The sequence below is a fragment of the Castanea sativa genome, chromosome 1 (genome assembly GCF_040712315.1).
Source record: "Castanea sativa cultivar Marrone di Chiusa Pesio chromosome 1, ASM4071231v1".
NCBI lineage: Eukaryota > Viridiplantae > Streptophyta > Magnoliopsida > Fagales > Fagaceae > Castanea > Castanea sativa.
The window spans coordinates 16,149,922-16,168,517 of record NC_134013.1 but is presented as its reverse complement, the minus strand read 5'-3'; the positions used below and the strand labels follow the sequence as shown (position 1 = coordinate 16,168,517).

The 18,596-nt window shown below is 37.3% G+C and overlaps 1 protein-coding gene across 4 annotated transcripts; it reads right to left on the bottom strand.

Moving 5' to 3' along the window:
* Positions 1–11,356: 11,356 nt before the first annotated feature.
* LOC142621659 (DEAD-box ATP-dependent RNA helicase 45) lies at positions 11,357–17,472 on the bottom strand. 4 transcript variants are annotated; one of them, XR_012841822.1, is made up of 5 exons: positions 17,237–17,472; positions 17,068–17,120; positions 12,652–16,949; positions 12,393–12,493; positions 11,357–11,966 (listed from the first exon to the last, which is right to left on the bottom strand). XR_012841822.1 is itself a non-coding variant. In XM_075794986.1 (3 exons), the coding sequence occupies exon 2, from the start codon at positions 16,922–16,924 to the stop codon at positions 13,202–13,204; it is 3,723 nt and encodes a 1,240-aa protein (XP_075651101.1). In that variant the 5' UTR covers positions 16,925–17,120; positions 17,237–17,471; the 3' UTR covers positions 12,060–12,493; positions 13,200–13,201. The 4 variants fall into 4 exon arrangements, 1 of the variants encoding a protein (XP_075651101.1); XR_012841823.1 differs by lacking the exon at positions 17,068–17,120; XR_012841824.1 differs by having other exon boundaries at positions 13,200–17,120; positions 17,237–17,471.
* Between the last annotated feature and the right edge of the window lie 1,124 nt (positions 17,473–18,596).

Here is an 18,596-nt window from a genome sequence, read left to right as displayed (position 1 = left end):
CTTCTGCCTGATTCCAAAAAAAGAGAGAGAGAGAGAGAGAGAGAGACTTATGCCTTGATTCTCCACGATTAAAAAATAAAAAAAAATCTATGCTTTCACAAAAAACTATTTAATATATTTAGTTATAACAAAAATTACTCATTTTGAAAAGGATTCTTCTTAATTTAAAATAGTTCTTTAAAAATGTATTTACTTTTCAAATAAAAAAGATAAAATTAAGAAAGTTATAAAATTTTGTTTATTTAACTTTTCACATTGGAGTGAATGGACAATATTTTTGGGATATCTCAAAATGGTAAACTGGATTAAAAAAAAAAAAAGATTGGAGGGAATTACCAATTCTAAATGATACCAAAAGTAGCAAATTTGTAAGAAAACAACTAATATTAAAAGCGTCTCGTATTTGGAAGATTGGCCAACGACTTGAGTATTTTTGGATTCCCTAATCCAATTCTCAAAGTATAGAATCAACCATGGATGTCTATAACTCTTATAAGTAGAGGAATTTTACACTGAAGTTGTCGCTTTAATTATTAGAACAGTGATGAAAATTAAAGAAACCTTCATTTACTAAAAGAAATAACAAGTGCATCAATGATGAAATTACATAACTTTTATTTTTAGTTGCAATCTTAAAAATAAAAATTACTAAAACGCTTACATTACAATCAAAAAGACATATCAGTGTACTTAAATTCGAGTTCAAATACCATATTATGAAGTGAGAGAATGTTAACTTAAATACCACCCCGCTTGATCCTAAGGTTGGTTTCTTAGCATCTAATAATAGCCAATAAATATTTACCAAATAACGTTGCATCATATTCTGGCACAGTTTTGCACTTTCATCTTTAATTCAACAAGAGAATGACAAGGAAACCGTCCACATTTTACACCAAAAATAAAAAGAGATGTTATAACTACTAGTGTGGGTGGCATGTGAAAGGCAAGTGTTACCGCTTGAGTGAAAAAATTAAGATAGAATTATTTGAAGAAGTATGAAACTATATACACAAAAAATGCTATTTCTCAACATAAAAAATATATAAAAAATGCATGTCATACAAACTTAATCTTATTCGTATAATAATTTTGATACCTATTTGCTAAAGGCAATATCCACTCATTAAAAACTTCTAAGAATAATAATAAATATCATATCTTCTAACAATAAGCAACTGATTTTTGCTAAAACCTTGTACAATATTTAAATTTTCATAATGAATGATGTCATATGCTATAATTGAAACTCTTCATCAAATACCTTCAACCATACACTGAAAAATTTGTCATTCATACTATCTTTTTTATCATTGTACATGAGTCTAGATACAATCTTTAGCTTAATTAGTTTTTAATGAACACCCATTTTAGGCACAAAAAAAAAAAAGGCAAGAAGATAAAATACCTTATATTACCATTCAAACTTTCTAAATATTACTACCATCTAAAACTCAAATACATGAAGAAAATTTTTTGGATGTTAAAATTTAGTGGCAGTATTTTAGATATTACACAATGGAATAACAATATGACATATTTGTTCTTTTCCTAAATATTAAGGGGGAAATTACTTGATTTTAAAGTTTAAGGAAGTATTGTGAATTACCCCAAACATAAAGGATGAAAAGTATTTTAATCCTAAGTTTTTTTTTTTTTTTTTTTGTGTAAAAATGTGTTTTCACTTAAAATAGTGCAGAAAAAAAAAAATATATATATATATATATAATCAACCTAAGAAAACTATACATAACAGAGTGAATTTTGGCTTAACTAAAATTAACTAATAAAAAGAATTTCTAGAAACACAAAGAATGACACAACATTTTCATAATAACTGTATAACTTTGTTATATTTTACTTTGACTTGTAAAAAATTGACACATCAGTAGTTGTGAAAATATTGTGACGACAACAAGATGTCTTAATATTTTTCACAAGAGAAATGCTATGTCCACAACATTTATAACAAATTATAAGTAGTAAGTTGTTACAGATTATTATTGGTGGGCAATAAAGTAATTTCATTAATAAGTTTAAATTAGAATAACAATCTCCCATCTAAGAATTGTTATTAAAATGTTGTAGATGTAGTATTTTTTTTCGCAATACCTTTATTTTTAGTTGTGGTAATAGTATTAAATACTGATAGTCTGTTTAAATTGAGGAGGAAGGAGGAGGAGTGGACTAAAGTAGAGTAGATTTGGTCCAAAATTAAATTTATTTTCAGCTTGCTCTACTTTACTTCCCCTTCACTTCTCCTCCTTCCCCCTCAATCCAAACAAGGCAAAATTGTTACTTCTACAATACTTTTTCAACAAATTTTCAATTGTAAGATGTAAATGCACAATTTGTACCCAGACCCAAAAACAAGTGATGGGCTCAGGCCCAAAAAGCCTTATACAATGAAATTTGTAGAGTATGGGTTTGAAACCTAGGTTTGAGATGTTGGAAGTTGATCAACAGGCTTGAATGCCGCAATCTATGCAAGTGATAGATGAATACGACAGGAAAACCCTCATCGGACGTAAGCCGAGAACAATTTGTATAGTATTTCTTTCTCTAAGCAAAAGATTACAATGTTTAGTTTTCAAAAAAGAAGCCCTTCTTTCTTCTTTCCTCTCTCGTCTTCTTATATCCTTCTTCTTCTTCCCTATTTCATCCACGTGTAACACAAATCTTCTTCTCAAATACTTGTCTCATCCACCACCTTCTTAAAGGCCTCAAATAATAGCTGGAAGGCTGAATTTTACTGTTCAGAAGTCATTTTTCCATTAATGCGGCCAGGAAGGTAGATGCAGGGACTTTAATGCGGTAGTAGCAGTTTTTTCCTCAGATATTTCTCACATGTTTCTGCTTCTAAAGGGTGCTTGGATCACACCTTTACCTAACAGATCTTCCAGAATTCTGCCTCTAAACCGTTTAGCAAGTCCCACGGCCTTTGCTGGGCCTGTCCGAGGAGATACTCCTCCTCGGACAATATCTCGGATCACTTTAGTACGGACTGATCTGTGGGCCTAGAGACCCTGATTGAACAGATTTGTATCAACTAATCAGGCTCAAGGCCCAAACGTATATTCAAGTACTTTTATCCCCCACATAAGATATTAATGATTCTAATTTGAACCCATTACTACAATTATCTTTCCCACCAATAATAATAAATAATAACTTGTTACTTAATATTTATTGTGAAAATATTGTAGGCATAATTTTAATGTTAAAAAATTTTCTTTCTCACCAAACTCACCTTTTTGACTTGTTACAAAAGGCAAAGATTGAATGTAATGTAGTAAGAGCCATTGGCTCTTTTTATATAGTCTTATGTTTTTTATGCAATTTCTCTAAATACTTTCTCAGTTTATCAAATAAGAAAACTAATTTGATTAGTAAACCAGTTCATTAGATTGAAAGCATTCTTTTAACCTAGCTGTGATGGCCTTCTTTATTAATATTGGATCATTAATCGTAATGTTGCTCGATTATAAGTCGAGCAATGCTACACATACCAAAAATTTGACGATATTTTTTACATTGCTAATACGACAAGTTTGTACTGATTTTTCTCTTTATATATTTTTGTGTTTATAGATTCTCTCTTACGTGTCATTTATGATCCAACCAAAGACCCATCACTGTCCGGCGTATTGCAGATGCAACTCCCAAAAGGCAAAAGAGTGATAAAGATAAAGATAAACATAAATGAAAAGACAGAAGGAGAGGAAAAGCAGAACACAAATTGCAATTGGCATAAGAGACGTACCCCAGCATTCACAGCAGTGGAGCTAAATAGCTATATTGCTATTTTAGCTCCACTCAAACCCCAAAAACCATCCTGCAGCAGTGGAGGCAAAGCTAAAAAAATTTAGCTTTGCGCTACAGTGCTCATGTATCAATACATGAGCACTGTAGCTGAGAGTTATAAAAAAAAAAGAATTTTTTATTCGGCCTCTCTCTCTCTCTCTCTCTCTCTCTCTCTCTCTCTCTCTCTTTCAGTCACTCTTGCACTGAAGCTTTCAACTCTCATCTCCTCTTTCAACTCTCTCAACTCACTCAAGCTCACCGCCGCCGGCCCGTCACCGACCCACGCCGTCCGAAGCTCTCAACTCTCTCAAGCTCACCGTCGCCGAGACCCACGCCGTCCTCTCTCAAGCTCACCGTCGCCGAGACCCACGCCGTCCTCTCTCAAGCTCACCGTCGCCGAGACCCACGCCGTCCGAAGCTCTCAACACTCTCAAGCTCACCGTCGCCGAGACCCACGCCGTCCTCTCTCAAGCTCACCGTCGCCGAGACCCACGCCGTCCGAAGCTCTCAACTCTCTCAAGCTCACCGTCGCCGAGACCCACCAGCTGAGACCCACCGTCACCGACCCACCGCCGAGCAACCCTCTCAACCTCAGACCCACTCCGTCCCAAGCTCTCAAACCCACACCGTCACCGACCCTCCAAGCCGCCGATTAGCTCAGACCCACGCCGCCGATCCTTATGAGTTTGATCTGGGTTTTTGGTTGAGCTCACCGCCGATCTTTTATCACCGTGCCTCTCTCTGTCTCTCATTCACTTTCAGAAAGAAAAGTTCAGAGGATTGAAGAAATGAAACAAACAAAGAGGAAAAAAAAAATACGGGGATTTGGGTGAAACCAACAAATAAGATAAATAAGAAAAATAAAATAAAGAATAATAAGAAATTAAAATTAAGTAATGTTTTATAATATTTTTGTAATAAATTTTAAGCGGTAGATTATTACTATTTAATATTGGTGAGAAAAAAATAATTTTTTTGATGGTGGCGGTTGCAGTGGTGGTGGCAGTTGCAATGGCGGTGATGGTAGTGACAGTGGTGATGACAGTGGCTGTGATTGTTGTTTATTGTAGATAATATATTATTCTATTACGTGGCGGCGGTGGCGGCGGTAGTGATTGCGGTGGCGGTGGAAGAGTCGGTGGCGGTGGTGGTAGTGGTAGTGATAGTGGTTGGTTGTGATTGTTATTTATTGTAATGAATATATTATTTTATTGTAGTAGATATATTATTTTATTGTGAAGTTTATATTATTTTATTGTGTTGAAAGTTAAAATAGATCCACTGCTGCAGCATGTTTTGTAAAATGTATAGGTAAAATAGATAAAGTAACTTTTTGTGAAGCTAAAAAGCTAAATTTTTAGCTCCACTGCTGTGGATGCTCTTAGAACTTCTATTTTTTAGAATCATACCCAAATTGAAACTTGTTTACGAGGAGACAGAAAATGCGTGATCAAACAAGAAAGATTAAATTGGATGCCAGGACGACCTCTCAGGTATCGCATTGAGAGCCATCACCTCGTGCAGACGAAATTAGAGTTGAATTTATACATCAAGTAGTTGCATAGAATATAAAATCTTTAACCATTCTACTACTTCACGAAATTAAGGAACTTATTAGAGGTATCCCTTTGGTACAATACCATGTCCAACGAGACAAACTGATTTGGCCAAATAGTAATGGCTAGTGCATTGTGAAAGAAGCATCCAAAGTCATATACACACATGAAAGGATTCAATTTGATAAAAGTAGTTAAAATTGGATTTGGAAAACCCAAGTCCATGAAAAATTCAAATTTTTTTATGGAAATGCACCCATAATTGATTACCGATGCATTCCTTTATTTCTCACCACCAATATGGTATTGGCCTGAGTGTCTTCAAAATCTTGAGAGTACTTTACATGTCATTCGAGACTACCTTTGGGCAAAGGAATTTTGCATTGCTCTTCTTGGAAAACGAGAAAAATCTTTTTCTATAAATCACTGGTAGAATGGTTACATGAAAATTTGACTAATATATTTCCTCAGCTCCTTTCAAATGATGCCTTGGAATATTTTATTTGCTTATGGAATTTGGCAACTTTGGCTTTCTAGAAATAATAGGATATTCAATCTTCTTTTTGAAACACTTAACCCGCTTATGCACAAAACTTTACATTTAGCTGTAGAATTTTATCATCTTGCATATTATAGAAAAACAAAAAGTACAAATTTCACTAAAATAATATATTGGCATCCTCCATAACCCCCTTTTGTTTCTTTAAATACATATGGTAGTTCTAAATATAATCCTGGTAAAACAATAGGTGGCAGTGTATTAAGAGATAGTAAGATAAGATGGATAAAAGGTTTCTTAATTCACATTGGCATTGCCTCAAATAATATTGCAAAAATATTGGCTGTTAGATATGGTTTAAAAATGGTATGGGAATTAGGGTATAAACAAATAAATCTAGAAATTGATTCTCAAATTCTCCTCAATTGGCTAACAACATATGGTGTTTTGGCACCAGAACTTTCTATTTTAATTTTGGATTGCAGGATGCTGCTCAGCCAAGAATTGATTGTCCTTCCACGTCATGTCTTTTGTGAAGCAAATGACATGATAGATGAATTAGCAAAGAGAGGACGGGAGCACCAATGCAATGTTAGAGAATATAATGAATGTCCAAATTTTGTTTATGTAACATGTGTGTGTGTGTGTGATATTTTTGTAACTAGGCACTCCTTAAGAGTGCCCAATGAAAAATACTTGTAACAATGCTCCTTAATTAATTAATGAATCCTTTGTTTTATTAAAAAAAAAAGTCTAAATTAACAAGAGAGAGTTTTTTTAAATAGATATTATACAACACCTTTTTTATATTTATTTAAATTATTGATGGTGGCGATATTTAATCTAAACCAATTTCAAAATGAATTAAATAAAATCTTAAAATCCTAAGGGATAATTATATACTATTCAATTTGTGTTCTTAAAAATTATCAATTTTCTCCATTCGCGGTCATAACCCAGAGAAATTATTACATAGAGACAAAAAAAAAAATTTTGATACATTGAAAAGTGAAATGAGTCTTTATAACATATAACCCTGATCCGTCATGGTTAGTTCCAATTGTGAAGTTTGGATTCCAACAACCACTTTAGTCATAATTTACAACAAGTTGTACTCACTACTCATCCAAGGGAAAAAAAAAAAAGAAACAAGATCAGCATAAAATTGTTCGAAAGGCTCCTTCAATGATGTGGGAAGGAAGAGAGAAGAGAACTGAGCTAGTAAAGTAAAAATTTGAGTTTCAGAAAATTAGGTGAGAAGCGGCTAACATAATTGGGGCTAGAAGTTTAGACCAAAGTGATTATGGGTTATAAGCGGCTGGTTTTGTGACTCAATAGGTTGAGTCAAACAACTGTGTCTCTATTTTAATTTTAACCACATTTAAATTAATATGTAAGTGGTGAGAGAGAGTTGAGTCATAATTTTAAAATAGGTGGCATTTTCTTTTGGGTGGGAAGGATTTAGGAGGACCACACTGGTCCATTCTAATAATTTCTCCATAACCAGCCTCAGCATTTTCAAGGTTAAAAGCAATGGTACAAACCTCTTTTAATTCATATTTTTCCCTTTTCTTTCTCCTGAGTATGGGTTAATCGGTGGTGGATAGGGCCATTCAAGCATTTTCAGTGGTCCGCTAAGCAAATATTGCAATGGGTGAGGAAGCTTTGACCATGTTAGAGATGTCAAACTCAATGGTCAAGGATCAAGCCTGAATTCACCCAATAAGTTGTAGTTTAAGATGTCCATCTCTCCTTCGGGTTTATTTATTTATTTTTTATAATCCTTTATTTATTTATTTATATATATATATATATTATTACTAATTTGGTCCTCAACCTTTGTCCCATGATTAAATATAGTTCCTAACTTTTGAAATGTGTTAATTTAGTCATTGACGTAAAGTAGTTAATGAAAAAAATTGACGAGATAAACAATGGGATAAAAATAATATATTTGTGCTAGTGGCCTTTTTATTACACTTTCGAGTTTGTTTATTTTAGAGAAAATATTTGCTCACATTACTTTACATCCATTATTTCATACACACATGTAGGGGCGGAGCCAGGGAGTCAAGGGGGGCACTTATCCCCCTTGGCCCGTCAAAAAATATTAGGCACTAAGAGATATCCTAACTTTGCCTTGTGATGGTTTCATTTTCTTGTTTTCTTCTCAATCCTAAACGTGTACATGAAGAGAACTTGATCTAAACTCCAGAAATGAGACCAACACTCTAGTGACTACTAGGTATTAGATTCTTTGAAAACTGAGCTATATTCTCCTAGTGTTACACGTCTTCTTTTTTCTTTTTTTTCTTTTTTTCTTTTAGTGCAACGTGCCTTAGTCTCTTAGAGTATTCATATTAAGTAGGCTCTGATATACTGTTCTATAGTATACTCTATTTAAGAAGTAATAGTATTATTCTATTATTTTATTTTCAATTATGTAGGTCTTATTGCATTAAAATATCAATAGAATATGTGTATTGCTTTTTTATATCAAGTAATATACATATAAGGTGCGGATTTCAAGTTAGGGGCCAAAGCATAAGAAAAAAAAAATTCAAATAGGTATCTATATAGTGCTAACAAATATCAACCAAGATAAATACACAAAATCATTATTTCTTAATACATTAAGATGTAATCATTTACCAACAAAGACAAAATAATATTGTTTCTTAAGAGCATCAGCTGTTGCAAGAAAATTTTATTTTCACAAACCAAAATTTACTTTTACTACTTTAATATAGCATTTGAAATGTCTCGTACAGTAGTATTTTTGGTATTTGGTGTTCTAAATACTTAATATTTATCATTTAGAATACCTGATGCTAGTACTCTAATATTGGGGCTAACTGAGATTTTTTATTTTTTATTTTAAAATTTTGTTTTTGTTAAGTTTCTGAGTTTGATAGTTGAGTTAGGCTTATTAAAAGAGATGGGGTCTAAGTTTTTAGGAGAGGGAAGTGCAACTCTAGAAATTAAATAATTAAAAATATATACACACATGCATACATACATACATACATACATACATATATATATATATATATAGATAACCAATAAAAAAAAATCTCTTTTTTCCTTGGTCCGGGGGACCCAACCTCATTGGGCTCCACTTGGGTCCGTCCCTGCATATACATGTCTTAATGAATGCACATAATGTGTATAAATTTTGCCCCCTCTTGAAGTCAAATCTTGACTCTGCCACTGACACGTCTATAATTGATATTGAAAAAATATATATACACATTATAAAAAGTTGAAAAAAAAAATAAAAAAATAAAAACTTGTCCACATTTAAAATATAAAAGTGGATGGGAAAAAAAAAGATGTAAAAAAGTGGAGGTGTGAAAGAATAAAGGCCCTTTCTTTTATGTCGACAAGGTTCATTTCGTTGAGCCTATTCTAGAGCATTAGATAATCTGAGTTGATGCTCAAGTGCAAGTAGGAATGGCAACGGGTCGGGTTCGGGCCGGGTTTTTGCATACCCGGACCCGACCCGCGGGCCAATACCCGAAACCCGGACCCGGCCCGAATAATAATCGGGTTTTTTTCTTGGGGCCCAGACCCGCCCCGCGGGCCCCGTTTAACTTATTGGGCCCAAATTTAGCCCAACCAAAAAAAAAAAATTAAGCCGCAAGGCCAACCAAATTTAGCCCAACCAATCTTTTTTCCCTGTTCTGAAAAAATTTCCTCAACAACCACAACCCAGATCATAAACAATAATCACAAACCAAAACATGACAAAATTGAACAAAACCAAATCAAACCCAGCTGAGCTTTTCAAAAGGCAAAAACAATCATTGCCTCAAATTTGTGCTGAGGCGAGGCGAGGCCGCGAGGCGAGGCGAGGCGAGGCGAGGCGAGGCCGCGAGGCGAGGCGAGGCGAGAGCTGCGGGCTGAGGCGAGAGGGCTGTGTGCTGACTGCTGAGGCAAGAGGGCGGCTGACTGTGAGTGTGAGAGAGGCGAGAGGGCAGGGGCGCAGGGCTGAGTGTGAGAGGCGGCTGGTGTGAGTGTGAGAGAGTAGAGAGTAGAGAGTAGAGATTAGGGTTTTCCATACAAAATCAGAAAATATATATATATAAGGGGTATTTTAGTAATTTCATATACCGGGTATTTAACCGGGTATTTATCCGGGTCGGGTTCCGGGTCGGGTCTGGATTTTTTTGATAAAACCCAGACCCGACCCGGACCCGCTTCGGGTTTTTATTTTAAAATCCATACCCGACCCTATTCTTTATCGGGCCGGGTAAAACCCGGCCCATTAGGGTCGGGCTAGACCGGGTAACCGAGGGTCGGGCTAGACCGGGTATCCGCGGGTCGGATTTAAATTGCCATCCCTAAGTGCAAGTGCTCAACAACAATGATCGTCACAAAGTCGGAGGTCGTGATGAAGAGGCTGAATTTTAGCGTGATGGTTATCCTCCTGATTTTTGCCAAATTTGGCACTTCCCCTATTTGTATTTGTTGTGTGCATAATTTTATTATTTTTATTTCCTCAATATTCTTGTCATCATTGTTCTCTCCCATTGGTTTTTTGGATTAAAAACGCAATTAGCTTTGAAAATCACTTTTAGAACCAAGGACTTTGCATCATCTCGATATCTCCAGGAACCAGGATTGAAATCCTCTTTCCCATCAAATGTATGTAACTGTTGGCTTTGCATAATTTTCTTCTTTTCCCTTTCGAGTTTTGTCTCTCCAATTGGGGTTGTAGTGGACTCAGATTTGTATGAGGGGATAGGAAGATGGGCATTATTGTGAAAATAATCAAAATATTGTGTATTTTATTGTGCCCATAGCCCTATTGTATCTTTTCTCCTTAAGATTTTGTTGTTTGAGAAGAAGAAAATGTGGCAGTGAACATAATTTAAAATTTCCACTTATGATCTCTAACGTTACATAACGTTTGGAAACAGTAATCCCTCTGCTAAGTGCTGATTAAGCTCGAAACAACGTTATTCATTCTAAACTCTATTAAACTCATGTTTGCGTATTTATTTTATCAATTCATATATCATTCTTTTTTTGCCCTCATTTTCCTTATTTTATTTCGCTTTCCCCCTTTTTTCCCTTTGTTCTGATCCCTCTCCCTCCTCTCCCTCTCTTTCCCCCTCTCCACACACACCCTCTCTCCCCCCTGATTTAAGAATGGGTCTCAAAATTTCAAGCCCGTGGCAATGAGCTTGGCCGACGGCTTACTGACTTTAATCTGCAGTGTAGGTTGAGTAGTTTGTGGGTTTAATCATGGCAATGATGGTATGCTCCTTGATTTTGGTGGCTAGAGCTTGGGGTTAAATGTTTCGTTGATCTATTTGGGTGAAAATATTGTAGTGTAGATTTAGTTTTGTGCGTTGGTCAAGAGGAGAAGGAAAGACGCGTAAGATTAATCTCTTAAAGGCAAGAGAACCCATCCTTCCATAAACATCATTGGGTGGCTAATTGCGGAAGGTGTTTGTAGAGGGGACCCGATATTTACAAATTAGCTAATATAAAAAGTTAAAAAGGAAATTTTTTATTTTTTATTCTTCTTTTTATACATGTTCTAAGCAAAAACTACATTGTTTAGAGCTTAGTTAACACTTAACAGACACGTCAACACTGGCCATTGAGGGATGGACTTGTTTCCAAACACTATGGGTCACAATCTAAAACTTTAAACTTTGGGGGACAAGACCAGAGTGACCCAGACTTTTAAGGCAGTAAATTGCAAGGACTCATTTTTTCAACACCACATAACCTTTTGCCCCCCCACAAGATACCTAACAATTCTCTATAGCACCGCATCATACTTATTGCACATCACAATAAAACAAGGAAAATAACATTTAATCTTGTAAATCAAACGAAGGAAGCAGCCTTCTGAGACACGAGCAGATTGATCCATAGGAATCCAACACCAAGTGAAGCAATTCCTTCATCACATAAAGGACATCCAAGACACGAGTTCGGAAAAAAGCATACCAGAGTTCCAGTATGCCAATCCAATATGCTGATTTAAGTCTTGTCCAGTTCTTCCAAACCTCCTTTCAGTTCTCTCCCTACTAGCTTCTGATATGATCAGAGTTACAGATTGACAGTCCTGGAAGGCTTACTGGTGGTGGCTGAACCAATTAAAAATGCTTAAATCAAACTTTGATGCATAAAAATTAAAAAAACCATTAGAAATTGATCTGCTGAGAGTTCAGGCTGAAATAGAGAAACAAAACGTTAGCAGACTTTCACTTTAACAATTCCACATGGCCAATAACAAACCAAGAAGAATTTCCAATATCAATCGTATAGGAACATCCAAATTAAAGAAAAAAAAATCAAACCAAAAACATCAACAATAGGGGTCATATGTTACATCCCCAAAGTTCACAAGTATATGGAACACATACTGCACTCGAGGTGATTATTACTGTAAAGAGACCAAGTAACTTGTTATGAAGTATGATATAGACATCCATTTTAAGCTCAGCCAAACCAATTAAATTTAATCACTTTAAGCAACCCCATGAAAAACCAAGAAATGGAGATCTTCTTACTAGTAGGTGTCCTGATTAGATGGTAGTCCTGTCGATATCTTCACCATAAAAAAAGTTTGCACACAAAGCAACAATTGGCTCCTGAAATTTTCCAACTGAACCTGAAAAACATACAACAAAATTAAATTTTTTAGATAACATAACATCACAGATCCTAAAACTCATGCTGCTAAGAGTCAGATAAGAAGGATGGAAAACCCAGATCAAAACACATCAGACTAAACTAAACAACATGAATGCGAGGAAAAAAGTATCGCACCATAATCGCCATCTCTTTCACATCCACGATAGCAAATGCGAGCATAGGCTTAAAACATCCCTCGTGCCATGAGAAAAGAAAAACCAAAAGAAAAGAAAAATCAAAAGGGTCGAACAAATGTGGTAAGCAAGAAACAATTCATAACATTTTATGCTACATCCAAGACACCACAAGGTATTACAATGGTGAGGGAGGGAGGGAAATCTGGAAAAAGAAGAACAAGAAAGTCACAATTTCAATTCTAGATAATATTACATATCTTGTGCTACTCACAAACTAAAGTTACACCATAAAAATATAAACAATCCCCAAGCCACTTGTAAAGATTTTTTAAAATCAAAAAGATCATTTCCTAGCTAATGAACTAGCTCAAATGGCACCTCCTTCCCTTGTTTAAGGTGGAGGGCAAAAAACTAGTTAACAGAAATTTATCCAACATATAAACTAAGAAAGAGAGAATAACCAGAAGTTGGGTCTCAACTTAAATCCAACTTAAGCAGGTAATGTTATGCCAATAATGGCTGTATGAATTGAAATCAAGTGCTTACACTTATAAAACTTGGTATCTGCCAGGTTGGGCTGCACTGTTTGGTTGTGATCCCTGGTTTGTGATGTCTTCCAAAACTCGTTTTAATTCTGATTTAGCTCTCTTGACAGACTGTTCAGTAGGGCCCTCAATGAACAAGTAGAGCTTGCGGTCGCCAGGTCCTGGGATCCGACCTTGTGGGAAATACTGCCCCCTCGTAGTAATAGCAGCTCCAGTCCACTCCGAAATTGGGCCCAAAGTTTCCTTGTGGGTAACCCTCCATCGAGCATTCTGGGGAAAATCATTTATCTCCAACTCCGCTTCGTAGTGTTCTGGCATAGCAACTTCTTGAAGCTTCAACAAATTTTTCTGTAAGTTGAGAGCCGCTGCAATTGCTGCTGCCCGAGCTGCCCCTGCTCCATCATTGGCAACAACAGGCAAGCCAGTCGCAGACACCGCTGCCGTTGTTCCAGGTATTGCTAGACCAATTGTTGGCAGTGTAACAGGTAGTCCACCGTTGGGAAGCAGTTGTACAGCAGAGACAGGGGTCGGCATAGGTGTACTCGCAGTACTGACTTTGGAGGCAGCAGCAATTATCTGAGCTAAGGCAGTATGCTGGGATATGTCACCACCTGCCTTCCGTATACTGTCATCATCATCGTCCGAATCTGACTTGTCTTCTTCAAAACCATATTCTTTGGCCTGTGCTTTCTTTGCAGCTCTCCTCACCTCATCTTCCTCTTCATTAAATTTAAAACCACTTCCACCATAACCAGTACCATGGGCTTGCTCAAGTCCCTGATTCACTTTTGCCATAAAACCATCAGCAAGAGCTTTCAGGTCATCGGGAACAGCTTGCTCAGAAAGTTCCAATGCTTTTACAAGATCAGGTGCATATCTTGCATCTTCCTCAGAAATAAATGTGATAGCACAACCTTTCCGACCAGCTCGACCTGTACGACCAACACGATGGACATAATCTTCATAGTGGTTTGGAACGTCAAAGTTAACCACCAATTCAAGCTCCTTCACATCTAAACCCCTAGCAGCAATACTTGTAGCAATCAGCAAATTGCAGACATTGCTCTTAAAATCAGAAATGGTGGATTCACGGTCAGTCTGGTCCTTAGCCCCATGAAGCGAGAGGCAAGGATAACCATGCTTGATGAGATCCCTGAACAAAGCATCACATTTCTCCTGCGAGTGGACAAAAATTAAAATTTTCCCTTTCTCATACCATTCCCCAAGTAGTTCTAGCAATCTTAAGAACCTTTCATTTTCCAGCCTCACCTCAACCAACTGTGTTATATCCTTGTTCACAACACTTCTCCCACCAACCTGTATCTCCACAGGTTTGTTTAACACTTTACGTGCCAAAATTTCTACCTGACGAGGGAAAGTTGCAGAAAAGAGTACCGTTTGGCGATCTGGCCGAATATTTTGAACAATTCGAGTAATTTGAGGCTCAAAACCCATGTCAAACATCCGATCAGCTTCATCCATAACCAAATATGTGACTCTACGCAGATTTGTAATTTTCCCCCCACTTGTGCAAAGTATGTCAATCATCCTACCCGGAGTACAGACAACAATCTCTGTACCACGCTTCAATTCACTGATTTGTTGAGCAACACCAGAACCTCCATACACAGGCACACACCTGATACCAAGTACCTTGGAAAACTTCTTTATATCACTGTGAATCTGCTGTACAAGCTCCCTTGTAGGTGCCATTATAAGCCCAATAGGTCCATCTCCAGCTACCACAGGTGGCTGGTCCTTGATATGCCTCAACATTGGCAGCACAAATGCAAGGGTTTTGCCTGAGCCAGTTTTGGCAATGCCTATGCAGTCTCGACCACTCATAATTATAGGCAGAGCCTGAGCTTGAATTGGCATTGGACTTTCATATTCCAGCTTCTTTATTGTCTCCAAGATTTTACTCGTAAGCCCTGTTTGGTGCCAGGTTTTAATTGGCTTTGGTACATCCTTACCATGTATCTTCAATTCCAATTCTTTTCGGTAAGCAACAACCTCTTCAGAAGTCATCTTAACGATCTCTTTCACTTCAATATAGAAGTTTTTCCGGAACGGTTCATAATCAATCTTAGAGTGGTCAACTACAGAAAGCTTCTCAGCTTTTGTCTTCTTCACCCTTTTCATGAACTCATCATCATCTTCTTCTTGTACAGGATCCTCATCATCCTCAAGGTCACTATAATCTGACTCTGAATCTTCACCCTGCATTATTCTCCCCATAGATTTATTTGAACCTTTCCTTGGCTGTTCACCATTACTTAATTCATCCTTCTTAGGTTTATTCTTTGAGTCCACATCCGTATCATCAAAATTTGGAGGTGCCAAAGTATTGTTTAGCTTCTCAACTTCAGGCAATACCATAGAATTCATAAAGGCATCCAATGGATCAATTTCCTCATCCCCAGCATCACCATCAGCCCCATTCTGTGAAGTGGATGCTACTCCATTCTCAGTATCAACCAACATTGAATCCCCAACTTCAATGTCAATAGGACTGACATTTTCATCCATGTCCATATCTGTCTCTATTTTCCCCATAGGAGGTACTTCTTCATCGTCAGATTCTCCTTCAAGGGTCCAGGTCTTCCCAGACATGGGTTCCTCAGCATTCCCTTCCCCACGCTTTTCTCTCTCAGCTTCTTCATTTTTTCTCTTCGTCTCCTGCCACTCCTGCACTCTCCTCCTCCGCTTTTCCATTTCCTCCTCCAATCTCCGCTGCTCATCCTTCAACTCCTCTTCACGGGTCAATTTATTCTCCTTATCAGAATCATCCTCAGTACTCTTTTTTCTTGGGCTCTCTTCACTATCAACCCTGTGCTTGCGAGGCCTGCTATTGCTCCGTTCACGATCTCTATCCTTGTAACCATCATCGTCTCTCCTGCGTCGCTTCCTATCATGCTCCCTATGATTATCATCACCATCATCACTATCGGCTTCTCGATGCTTCTCCCTATCCCGTATCCTCCTCTCTCTTTCTCTCTCCTTCTCTCTCTCTCTTTCACGCTCCCTCCTCTCCCTTTCCCTCTCTCTCTCCCTCTCTCGCTCTTCTCTCTCACGTTCCCTCTTCTCCCTTTCTCTTTCCCTCTCTCTTTCTTTCTCTCTTGCCCTCTCCCTCTTCTCTTTCTCCCTTTCCCTCTCCCTCTCCCTCTCCCTTTCTCTCTCCCTCTCTTCCCTGTCTCTTTCCCTCTTCTTTTCTCTGGCTCTCTCTCTTTCTCTGTCGTCGTCCCGACTTCGTGTCCTATCCTTATCCTTGTCCCTGTCTCTATGCTTCTCCCTATTTCTATCAAGCTTGTCATCAGAATCACTACTCTTCTCTCTCTCAGAACGCCGACTATCTCGGTCCTTCTTCTCCCTCTCATGGTCCCTATGCCTCTCCCCAATTCTCTCCTTCTCATCAGATTCACTACTCTTCTCTCTCTCAGAACGCCTGCTATCGCGGTCCTTCTTCTCCCTATCCCGCTCCCTATGTCTCTCCCCATTTCTCTCCTTGTCATCAGATTCACTACTCTTCTCTCTCTCAGAACGCCTGCTATCACGGTCTTTCTTCACCCTATCCCGGTCCCTGTCTCTGTCCCTATGTCTCTCCCCATTTCTCTCCTTATCTCTTTCTCTATCACGATCACGGTGGCTCCGCTTCGACTCCTTCAAATCCTCCACCTCACTCCTCTCCGAATCCTCCCTCCTAGATTTATGCTTCCCCTCATCCATTGCTTTCTCCTATGAATTCACAAACCTAACAATCCACAACAAATCAATTAAAGAAGAAAAAAGGAAAGAGATTCGAAACCCTAGCAGGTAAGAGAATTCGTGCAATTCTACAATCCCTCAACTATATGATACGAGTGACTAACTTCAAGTTCTTTATTATGTGATGAAAGTACGAGCGGTTGAGATTATACGAGACCTGAATTAACAAAGAAAAATAATTGCACGCAAACAATGAAGAGAACGAAAACGAAAACTGGAAACTGGAAACTGAAAACTGTATGCTAATCTTTCAAAAGTGGAAAATAGAATTACCAGAAAAATTAAGCGATTCCTAAATTTTGCAAGATATCGCGGAAAACAAATTCGTGGCGATGAGGAATGTTGAATCCAGAGAGAGAAGAAGTTTCGAGAGTCTAAACCCTAACCCTCTGTTTTGGTCGAATATATAAGAATTAGCGGCTAGCGTAAGGATACCCTGACTTCACTATGGGTGCGTTTTAAACTTTTAGGGCCGAAAATTTTGTAGCTGGAACCGCCATAGAGTTCTTGTGTGTTTCCACTGGGTCGGCCTTATATAGTAGGTGTGGCTGTCCATTGATGGGTCATGAATACAGTTTGGGCTTTGGCTTGGACTTTCTTATAGCGGATAATTTCTTTTTTGGGCGGGCCATGAATTTACTAACGAAAAATAGGAAATCTATTGGATAGCACGAAAGTATTGCTCTCTCCTCTAGTGAGAGCTCTCTTTTTATGAGATTCAGATCCTCTAGAGTTTCTAGGGTACTCTATCAAGTAGAGTTCATTAAATCCTAACCACTCTTTAATGATTTAATGGTCTAGATTTTGTCATCTCAGCATTTTATTAACAATCATCTTAATTGTTTTGTTTACAACATTATTTTATTATTTTAAGAATATTATTAATGAAATGCTGACATGGCAGAATCTAAACCATTAAATCATTAAAGAGTGGTTAGGATTTAATGAACTCTACTTGGTAGAGTACCTAGGAACTCTAGAGGATCTGAATCCCTTTTTATGTGAGAGGAGGGAGTAATGCTCTCAAACTATCTAATAACTATTTTGAAAAATAAAAGTATGAAAATAAATAACTAGTAAAATTGGATCTCATCTGTTAACTCGGCTTAAACCTAAAGGAAAAATATTGTATCTAAATTCGATAATTTTTTACTCAAAGCAACTTGATAATAGCAAATCACTCTAAAATGCTAAACCATATGAAAGTAACATGATATCTATAAGGGCACAATTGTACCCAGTCCCAAAAACAAGTGTTGGGCTCGGGTCCAATGAGCCTTATACAATAAACTTGTAAAGAATGGATTTGAAATCTAGGTTCGGGATGTTGGAAGTTTGATTAACAGACTAGAGTGCCACAATATAAACAAAAGGTAAACGAATATGACAAAGAGACCTCCTCGGACATAAGCCGAGGACGATGTGTGCATATATATTCTCTTTCTATGCCAAAGTTTACAATTCTTAGTTCCTGTTTTCTCTCAGCAGAAAGCGCAGATCCCCCCCTCTTTCCTCTTTCGTTTCCTTATATATTTCTTCTTCACTGGTTCATCCACGTGTCATACAAATCTTCCCCCTAGATACTTGTCACATCCACCACCTTCTTAAAGTATTCAAATAATAGCAGGGAGGC

What these genes read in the sequence shown, in the direction of transcription:
- LOC142621659 (XM_075794986.1), bottom strand. Translation starts at nt 16,924, where the DNA reads ATGGATGAGGGGAAGCATAAATCTAGGAGGGAGGATTCGGAGAGGAGT.